The sequence below is a fragment of the Carex rostrata genome, chromosome 23 (genome assembly GCF_964058835.1).
Source record: "Carex rostrata chromosome 23, lpCarRost1.2, whole genome shotgun sequence".
NCBI lineage: Eukaryota > Viridiplantae > Streptophyta > Magnoliopsida > Poales > Cyperaceae > Carex > Carex rostrata.
In genome coordinates this window covers 2047729-2058625 of record NC_135940.1, presented here as the reverse complement: position 1 = coordinate 2058625, position 10897 = coordinate 2047729, and the positions used below count along the sequence as shown (strand labels likewise).

General features: G+C 33.9%; 1 protein-coding gene across 1 annotated transcript; it reads left to right on the top strand.

The window, feature by feature from the left end:
• The first annotated feature begins 4224 nt into the window (after nt 1-4224).
• On the top strand, nt 4225-9901 carry LOC144575201 (arogenate dehydratase 2-like). The gene is made up of 13 exons (XM_078325314.1): nt 4225-4375; nt 5618-5821; nt 5945-6009; nt 6102-6194; nt 6465-6665; nt 7379-7471; nt 7755-7850; nt 7941-8018; nt 8153-8242; nt 8758-8825; nt 8907-8988; nt 9087-9187; nt 9274-9901. Exons 2-12 carry the CDS (start codon nt 5626-5628, stop codon nt 9144-9146), a joined length of 1122 nt encoding a protein of 373 aa, XP_078181440.1. The 5' UTR covers nt 4225-4375; nt 5618-5625; the 3' UTR covers nt 9147-9187; nt 9274-9901.
• Nucleotides 9902-10897: the final 996 nt, after the last annotated feature.

Here is a 10897-nt window from a genome sequence, read left to right as displayed (position 1 = left end):
TTAGGTACTAAAATAAATTTTAATGATAAAATTGTTTAATATCCGTGCAGATTATGAATTCGACGGTCCGGGTCCAAAAAAAATATTTTGTTACCTTAGGTAATATGAATTGGGGATATAGTTATGGGTCCCTATTTATTAAGGTAACTCAAATTTGAGTTTGAATCTCCACTGTCTGATTAAAATCTGAGTCAATTCGAATCAATTTGAAAATTCAAACCTCTTTAATGCTCGTGTCAAATCTGATGCGGATGACCAGAATTCAAACTCAAAATTTGTAAACTACAAAAATAAAATTTGAATTTGAATTTATCATTACAAAAATTGATGAGATTTATTGTAAGATTCTTTAATAAAATTCTTCATTGTAAAAACTTAATTAATTCTGAAATAGATATCATTATTTTCGGAATAAATCTCGATGAACAATCCTAGCAATGATAATTATTGAAATTTTGTATACAATGTCCTTTATTTTCAAAACATCAAACTTAATATTTCTTCTTCGAATTAAGTAACAAAATATATCTGTGAGATCCAAAATTTTCCATCAATTCCCCACCCTCCCATTTGATGTTCGCTGCGCTATAAGGAGTCAAGTTTCACCTGCTGGAAGGCCCGCGGTGCAGAGCCTGAGATCTATTCCTCCGAGACTGGAAGGTGGGATCAACATGAGATTGAACTTGGGACATAAACAGATGCAATTAGAGTGGGAAAAATGGCATGGCGGAGCTAGTTTCGTTACGGAACGGTACGGCACGCGTGTCCTGTACTGTGATCATTCGCGTGCCATGACTATCTTTTGAAACTTTAGCATGATACGACATGTCATGTCACGTGAAAGATCTAGTCACAGCGCATAGTCACGCGAGTCACGTGTAATTAGGATTATTAGATATTGATTAAATGATGAATCTTGAATAAACTAACTTAAATTATGATTAAATGGTCACGCAAGTCACGCGAGGCATGCGAGGCATGTTTGGTCACGGCACGTTTGGGCATGACGTGACTCACGTGGCGTGATCACCCCTTTGATATTTTAGTCACGACATGGCATGTGAAAAATTAACTTGGTTACGACACGGCACAGTACGAGATCAAAGTCACGATGTATTAGTCACAGCATGTTTTTTCCATTCTAGAAGCAATACCAGCTACGATTAGGGGTGAAAATGGAGCAGCTACAAAGCGGTTAGTGGTAAAACCATATACATAACCCTTTTCATTTTTCGGATACGGATACAAAGCGGATATCAGACGGATACAGATACGGATCCGGATCAAATCAGATATTTTATGAAAATGATATAAACAAATATTAAAGTTTGTAATATTATCTAATTATAATGATGAATAATATAATTTTTTCATAATATATGTTAAAATATATGGTATATATCTACTATTCAGATACATATAATTAAAACGTAAAATCATATCAATATCCTTATCCACGTGGATATTCGGATATTAGATATCCACATCTAAGTTTTTGAATACAAATCAAATATTGTCCATACCGTTTTCATCCCTAGCTACGATGCACCATTTCAATAGTGTCATTAGAGACGGAGCTACAGTAGATCAAGGGTGTGCCCACCCCTGGATTTTGATAATCAAGCTTAATCCATATATTTGAGTTTTCCCTACCACAGATTATTAATTCTGACTATCCCTACAATGAAAATGTGTAGATGTGTTATTCTCAACCCTCTCTTCCTTTGGTTACAAGGAATAAGCTGTTGGAAAAATATTAACTAATCAACTAATTTAAATATGAAATTTGATCAATAAAATAAATTAAAATATAATTAAAATTTAATCAAGAATATAATAATTAAAACCTTGTTACCCGGAGCTGCAAAATGCGAACCTAAGGTAACTTTCCGTCCTAAGCGCAAGAATAATCGGTTAAGCTTGCCCCAAATTATGCCGGTATTCCTCTAGCTTCGGGCGCAACCGTGGTAGAGGTTGATGTAGCTTCTTTCAACAATGATAGCAGAATAATATGTTTTCTATAAATAAAATATTTGTTTGTGGGAGAATAGAAATTAAATTTATGAATTATATAGAGCTAATAGGAAGAGCAAGAGAATGTAAATTGTTGAATAGATTATTGGATGATTCTTTGGATAATCTTATCTTCAAGTATCATGTACTATTTATAGGCAAATATGTGCATTCATGACATTCATATTCATTATATTTTAATGTTTCAAAAATTAATGAAAATGAATGAGTCATAGAGTACCTCAAACTGATAGAATTCAATTGAGCTCAAACGGACAAATGCAATGAATTGCATATCAAGTCATTAAGTTCTTTGCCTATAACTGATAGTATTAATACACAGCTCATGCCTCATATATAATATATACTTTATTTGATATTCTGTGGCAGCAAACAGTGAGTTTTTATGTAGAGATTGGATCAATGAAATTACTTCACAAATAGCTCTATAATTCATAAAGTTAAAAACCGTTAATATTAAAATAAATATTATTTAAATTTTGAGTTTTAAAATAAATTTCTAACATAAGCTTGATAAATCCGTCTCTCTTGTTCATTTTCGTAATTTTTAAGATCCAATTTTTCTTATTTTCCATTGTCAAATATTAGATGCAGAAGATGACCCCTTCACCTATACTTGGTGTACATGGAATGCGTATCCACTGTGTTAACTCAAAAGAAAATATTTTGGGTTAATGAATCTCAACCGTCTGATTTTAAACGGAGCCAATCCAGCTCCTGCTTATAACTTAGGAGTTCTTTAATATTAGTGCAGATTTAGTCTACACGAATTTTAAAACATATCAAATAATTAAAATTTATCAACTCAAAAGATTCCCTTTTGAGTTAATGCAGAGGATACGAATTCGTGTACATGAGCCGCCAAAAGATTTGTAATGAGATCATATGAGCCATGTCTATATAATAAAATATTATATACAAGGAACTACATAGAGAAAAAGTTGTTGTTGCCATATTTTTCTTCTCTCCATTTTCAATGCATAGGATGTCTCCATTTTCATCAATTTACTCTTATTTATTTCTCTTTTTCTCCTTTTTCCCTCCATTTAAACATCCACGACGCCTTCATTTCTCTTAATTTTGTTTTTTTTTTATTTGTATTTAAATTAGTTTCTAATTTTTTTTTTGCTTCTTTCTCATTTCTTCAATATTTTTTTTAACTGATTAAGGATATGGAAAAAAATAGCATGAACAATTAAAATTTTAGATCAAATTTTTGGTTATTTTATTGTCCATTCCTGACTAAAATTATGATTACACCACTGAGTGTCATATACTCATATATATTTTTGTAAATCCTGATTTGATAGTAATTGCAATTCATTTCACCAAAATTTCATGCAATTTGGTCGAATTGCCTGAGAAAATGAATCGAGACGAGCTTGTGGACCACAGCCACAAGATGTAAACAAGTCATGCTTATGCTTAACTGGATACTTCACTGCATGATATGGTTCTGTCACGATATTGTACGATACGGTATACTGGTAATGTATTGTGATTTGCGGATTATGTACTGTGGTTATTCACGTACTATGATCATCTTTAAAAAAAAATTGGCACAACATGGCACACCACAAAAAAGATCTAATCACAGCACAATACGTAGTCGCGTGTAATTATGATCGTTAGATCTTTGATCAAATAGTAAATTTTAAATGAACTAACTTAAATTATGAATAATATGGTTAAATGTGACCAAACTCAACAAACGGGACCAATTACGTGTAAGTTATTCTCACAAAACATTAGAACAAGCTATTTTAGTAAGACAAACATCAATTTTGTTATTCTAACTGTTCTAACGTTTCAACCAAACATGCCCTTTAATACGTAGTTGTCCTGAATCCTGATCCGTCAATATTCAGATTAAAACGATCAGATAGAGTCAATTTCAGCCGTTGATCGACCTTTCTTGATCCTTAAACCGTCACCGATTAACTCGATTTAATCGCTAATCAATAGTAACCGTCGGATCATATCTCAGGTGTTTTTTCATCCTTTCTCCTCTCCGTACGCATCGTGAGACCTCATTCTTTGAGGTAACAGAATATATGAGCTTAGATCCGGACCGCCAATCAGAATCATGGCTAATCGGGTCCGGGGTAGTATGTACGGATATCCTTTAATATTCGTGCCTAATCAAATCGGACGTCCGGATCTAAACTCAAATTTTCTGTTACCTCAGGTGATATGAATTCACGCAATCGTAAGCCTGACGCTTAATCTCTTCCTCTTGCTAACCTTCGTCTGATCCTCGCTCCCTCTCTCGCTCGCGCGCTTTTGGATGGAAACGACACTCTCTCGATCTCGATCTCACCCTGTTAAACTCCAGCACAAGGTCAATTTTTATTGTTTTGACTATATTTTTTCATCGTAAATTTTGCATCCAGAGAGAGATAGAGCACGCAATTTAGAAACACTCGAGAGAAGTAAGAGTCGGTGTTTTTTTTAAATCTGATTATATGCTTAGGCTTCCTTTTTTTAAATTTTAATTAACCTTTACCAATTCCAAGGAAGGACACATGTCTACTTCTAGACTGGTTTGGATTTGTCCCTGATTATAATTTTAATACTTCTTTGACTTGGAATGTTACTCATACCTACTTGCATTTACTTATTGGTTTCTTTATTGTTTCTATTTTTTCTTGTACTTTTTATGTTTTTTTCATTTCACACGACTTGTCAACATCTGCCCTTTATTTAAAATTTGGCGCTTGGTGGATATCATCTTGGCAACGGGGGCTCTCTTTATTCATTTTTTCTCGTAGCTGTGTTAGACTGCTGTGAAAATTGACATGTCTGATTGCATTTTCCTGTCAATACCTTGTAACTCAAATTATACTTGGGTGGATCTAAATATATAATCATGTGCCTTTGTTCTGATTATCAATTAAAAAAAAATGTGGTCCTGTAGTATTATGGATTTTCATTTCTAATAAAGTTAAACGGTGCTTTCCTGATTATTTAATTGTCAAACTGTATAATATCATTGGGATCATTTGACACAGCCATATTATACCTGATTTGAGTAAGTGCCGGTGTAGAACACATAGGCTCCCTCCTTGATTTTGATGATACCAACCATCCAAACCACATGCATAAAGTGTTTCTGGGGGCTGATCATACTTATCTGTGACTGGGACACAAAATGCTGGGGACTGTACCAGTAACACACATTTTGAGTTATGATTTAATTCTTGCACAGAATGCTGGGGACTGCACCAGTATCAACTCTTTTATTCTTTCTATTTTAATGTTCCTAGTTGTGTATCTATAAGCATGCAGCAAGCACTTTGAAATCAAGTATATGTAATATGGAAACCCAATCTTTATGTTTGTGTGAATTACAGGAAATATTCTAATTTTATGTTATGCCTTCAGCATGCATTCTCTGCTAGCTAGCATTTTCTCCATATTTTGGTTTTTAGTCTTTTAAACTGCACCAATGTCAAATGTTGCAATACTGTTGCATTTCTATTGCTTGCAAGTTGCAATTATTAGCGTGATATGTGGTACTTATAAAGCCTTGATATATATACTCTACTACTCAATTGTGTTGACCCTCCTCTCTCATCTGTAGACTGAAGCATGTACCTCGCTCTCTCCCCACAACATCCAATCCATCAAACCACTCAGTATACATCACAAATCATGAAGAGAAGGCTCAAGCTGATTACTGCCCCCTCCATTGAGAGTATGTGCCGAAGAACCCTCTTCTCGGCCTCTCTTCTTGGAGACAACTGTCGCACTGCCAAGGCCCTCAAGTTTGATGGGTCTCCGACAAGTGAGACCAGCACAGCTTCTAAGATTCTCCCCCTTGTCTTCACTTAATATACTCTTATTTTTATTTTCCAAATTTTATTTGATAGTTTCTCTTTCCTTGTTATTTTTTTTATTATTAATTTAGGGCCTCTCACGAGCTCTGATGTCAGCAACTCAGCAAATGGTCCCAAATTAAGAGTCGCTTATCAGGTAATTTGTTTTGTTGAGTAATTATTATTTTTCTTGTGATTTCTATGTGCAAAGGTGTTTATTCTTAAATTGAACTATATTTTGTAATTTAGGGAGTGCCGGGGGCACACAGCGAAGCGGCTGCTAGAAAAGCATATCCAAATTGTGATGCTGTTCCTTGCGAATTCTTCGAGACTGCATTTGATGTAAGTGTTGCTGTTCATTTTTTTTAATGTTTTGCAATCGGAAAGTACAAAAAAATATTTGATATCATTGTTGCTGTCCATTTTTTAATTGTTTGGCAATCAGAAAATACAAAATAATATTGGAATGTGCAATCCAAAAAGGTAGAGTGTAATATTGAGGCTATAATCAATGAATTGGGATTCCAGACAACAGAGTGTGTATTTATGATTTGTACAATACCCAACTTTTAATCTAATTATACTTGCTGTGATTTGTTGCATATCTAACAGGCAGTGGAGACCAAAAAAGTTGATTGTGCAGTCTTACCAATTGAGAATTCACTGGGGGGTAGCATACACCGTAACTATGATTTGTTATTGCGGCATAATTTGCACATTGTTGGAGAGGTGCAGCATGCTGTTCACCACTGTCTCTTGGCTCTTCCAGGTGTCAATTTTGGGGATATTAAGAGGGTTCTCAGTCATCCCCAGGTACATTCATGCACATCTCTGTGTTTATAGCATTTATGTTTTGTTTATTTAGCATTTTTAGAAGTCATGGTTGATAAGTCAATCTATATCTATTTCAAACTTGTGTGCTAATGTTATCTAAGAGCAGTGGCTTTTTAATTTGGTTTGGTTCAGTAAGTTTTACACCAGAAGTACTATTGTGTCTTGTTTTGCTAATATTATATTGGATAAAGGAAAACATAGTCTACATACACTCAATCCTTACGAAATAATACATGAAAGAGCTTTCTTTTTATTCATCTTATTTTCGAGTTTAGTCTTGTTGAGTCCCGCAAACTTTTATTTCAACTATAGTCATGCTTAGGTAAACAATATATGAAAGAGCTTTATTTTTCTTCATCTTATTTTTCGAGTTTAGTTTTGTTGAGTCCTGCAAACTTTTATTTCGAACATTAGCTCATATAGGAAACCTTATTTAATTAACCATGTCATTTGATTTATAAATCTGGTTCTTACTTCAAACTAAGAATTCTCCGTCCTGATAACAAAGTTGCATCATGATTTTACTTCTTTATTTTTTATCTTTCAAGCAGGGTTTAGGTTTCAAGTGGTAAACAATTTTTTTTAAGTCCTTCTTACCTAAGCTCTTTAGTTAATTTGTTGGTTGATACTCTTCTTTTTCTTTTGCTCTCCAAAAAAAATGCCTTCTGTATCTGGAAATCGTATCATTGTAGGCTCTGGCACAGTGCGAACACACTTTGACAAAGTTGTTGACCAACAAAGGCATGGTTAGAGAAGCTGTTGATGATACAGCTGGTGCTGCACAGGTACAAATTTTCTTTTGTTTTTATTTCCACCATTGCCTTCTCCATATCATGTGGTGCTCTTAGGGAGGCTGACTGGTACAGACTGAACCTCTGTTTCATGATGGCTATAATTATGTTACTCATACTGAGCATAATAATTTAAGCATTCACATCTGAGGCTCTTTTTTAGGGTTCTAATGGTTTGACCTAGCATGGTTATCGTGTCTGAACTGTAATTAATTAGAAAAATGTTGTTGTGCTGCTTAAAAAATTGAATTATAAATAACAATAAACTTTTATGTAGTTTATTTTTGTTAACAATATACGAGACGCTGCTGCCATTGCCAGCACACGTGCAGCAGAGCTATATGGGATGAATATTCTGGCACCAGATATTCAGGTAATTTTTATATCTCCCCCTTTTTTATTTTTATTTCATACCTTTCTTCTTTTTCTAAGTTCACACTTGTATTATTGTATGGTAATGTAGGATGACCAAGATAATATCACCCGTTTCTTGATGCTTGCAAGAGAGCCAATAATGCCTCGTATCGAGGAGCCATTCAAGGTATAATTTTTGTCCTCCTAATCATTTTTGTACTTTTTGATTTATTCTTGGATCTAGTGTGCCATATATGCTTCTTAATTCTGTAGACTACCATGTATATTATTGTTATTTGGTTTTTTTTTTCTTTGTTACAGACTAGCATAGTCTTTTCTCTAGAAGAGGGCCCTGGTGTGCTTTTCAAAGCACTAGCTGTATTTGCTATGAGGGATATCAACCTTACTAAGGTAAAAATTATCTCATTCATTTTATTGTACCTTCAGATTTAATGGAAGGAATTCTGCATGTTGCTAAGTTTATTGAGTAGAACTAGGGTGCTCTTAAGGTCACACAAAGTTTTGGTGAGCTTAACTCTAAAACTCATCAAATCGATTTCAAAAGACGAATCCGAACCGTTGAAACCCGCCTACCTTACGTGTGATGCATCTACATGTGAAATTTTTAAACATTCGAATTAATTTAGTATAAAGTCAAGCGGTCAAAATTAGAAGGTTAATAAATTAATTTTAGTGCATTCATTTTTTGGACGTTTTTGACCGCTTGACTTTATACTAAATTAATTCGAATGTTTAAAAATTTCACATGTAGATGCATCACACGTAAGGTAGGTGGGTTTCAACGGTTCGGATTCGTCTTTTGAAATCGATTTGATGAGTTTTAGAGTTAAGCTCACCAAAACTTTGGTGAGCTTAAGAGCACCCTAGTTCTACTCAAGTTTATTTACATTTTTTTTTATATACAGATAGAAAGCCGGCCGAGCAAGAAGAGACCATTGCGAATCTGTAATGATGGCAATGGAGTACAATCAAAGTGAGCACATCAAACAGCTTACTATATGTTTAGGAATTAAAGAAAATGTAACATGTTTATTTTGGTATATGCTGTGATTAGGTACTTCGACTATCTCTTTTATGTGGATTTCATGGCATCGATGGCTGAACCTAATTCCCGCAATGCTCTTAACCATTTGAAGGTATTTTCCACTAGTAGACTTGCTTAATCCGTTAAAGGTATCTATCTATTCTCTGTCATACTTAAATAATTTAGCACGATTGTTTGGTTGTATGATAGGAATTTGCAACCTTTTTGAGAGTGCTTGGAAGTTACCCGATAGATGTGAACCAGGCATGAGATCCTTTCTTGCATAGTTGCATGTTCAAATTTTGCTCTAGGTGAGAAATTTGTTTCAATTTCCTAGTGCTTCTATTTCCTCAGTTTCACACCAAGCTATATTTACATGCCATTTTGCTTTTTGCAGATCAAAATCATGTAGAGGTGAAGCCTAACTAGTAAAAGTATATATTGGAATCAAGATTTTTCATCTTGAGAGAATTTTTGAGTTGGCTTAATTTTGCCTTGCTAAGCTAACTTTATGGTGGCAGATAAAAAATAGAGAGAGAGGGAAGGGGAAAGATATGTAGACTAGTGCAAATTTTATTTATATAGCCACCTAATAAACCCCCCCCCCCCCCCCCCCCCCCCCCCGGCATTCTTTGCTCTTGTTATAAATTCATGTTTGTGACTAGTATAATCTGTGTGTGTTTATGATAGAACATATGATATATTAAGCTATAGATATTATAACACTTGTCTTACAAGCCTGAGAAGAATGACGAAGGGATTTGCATTGTGCTATCAGTTTTCGTTGCATTTCTAATGGAATATACCACCGCGTTTTAAAATTGGGAACACATGCTTCCTGTCTCCAACTTCTAATTTTTGATGCAACAGAGGAGGGAGAGAAAAGCTACCTGATTTATTTTCAATTTTGGGATGCAATAGTGTATCCCATCCCTGTTCATTTTTGTTTAATTGTCTGTAAAAATATGTTGGGTCAGTATTTTTATTAGAACTCATTTATCCTATATTTTGAAATTCATTTGTTATTTCCTTAGAAATTTAAATTTTTATTAAGAGGAGGGATCGAGTTACAACACTTTTTGAGTTACAACAAAGTTACAATTAAAAAACAGCGATTTGAAAGGGGAGGTAGTACAATTGGCTAGGAAAATGTCCTAGAGTTGTTATACCCAAAGGTCGAGAGTTCGATTCCCCCTCACGAACCTTGGTAGCTACTACCAAGTTTTCAAAAAAAAAAAAAAACAACGATTTTGTACCCATCTTAATAAATAGCAAAAAAATTCCAAAAAATATAATTTGGTCTCCAAGCACATTTTAATATAGATTGAATATCTAACGGTTTGAATCGACGATTTGGACTTTGAAAATGAAAAAAATAGACGTTGTAACTCAAAAGTGTTGTAACTCATCCCTCCTCTTTTATTAAATAAAGAAGGTTTAATTAGGTATTCACAAATTCAAGGAAGTGTACGGGTTTTTTAATTATTACAATACTTATAAGTTGTGCATTGTTGAATAATTTATAGCTTGACCTTTCATTTTAAGTAGATTTTTCAGGTTTATGATTTAGGGTTCTGGATTTAAGTGTTTGGATTTGTAAAACAGGTCAAATGGTATATGGTATATGGTATATGGTATCTTAATTGTCAAGTACAATTATGCATCATCATCAAGTGTGAAACAAATTTGGTTCACTCCTACAAAAAAGTTGAATCTTCAAACCAAAGTACAACGGTTCTCTCATTAAATAACTGTAGTATTCATATAATTTTTCTTTTTGGAAGTTGTATTTATATAATTTCACTTTCACTATCCTTTTTGAAGTCATTAACTTAAAAGTCATCTGCAGCAAGCAAAACAATGGGAAAAAAAAAATGAAATCTGTCAAAACACTTGTATTCACTTTTTGGATCGATCTTCATCATCTTCGAACTGATATCTACCTATTGTAATCAGTAAACATACATATGATCCGCACGTCAGCACTTAAGCTAAAATTATGTCAGACAATCCATCATGTA

What these genes read in the sequence shown, in the direction of transcription:
- LOC144575201 (XM_078325314.1), top strand. Translation starts at nt 5,626, where the DNA reads ATGTACCTCGCTCTCTCCCCACAACATCCAATCCATCAAACCACTCAG. An exon ending in TCTTCGAGACTGCATTTGAT is followed by an intron (nt 6,195 to 6,464) that starts GTAAGTGTTGCT and finishes CATATCTAACAG; the next exon opens with GCAGTGGAGACCAAAAAAGT. An exon ending in GGGTTCTCAGTCATCCCCAG is followed by an intron (nt 6,666 to 7,378) that starts GTACATTCATGC and finishes GTATCATTGTAG; the next exon opens with GCTCTGGCACAGTGCGAACA.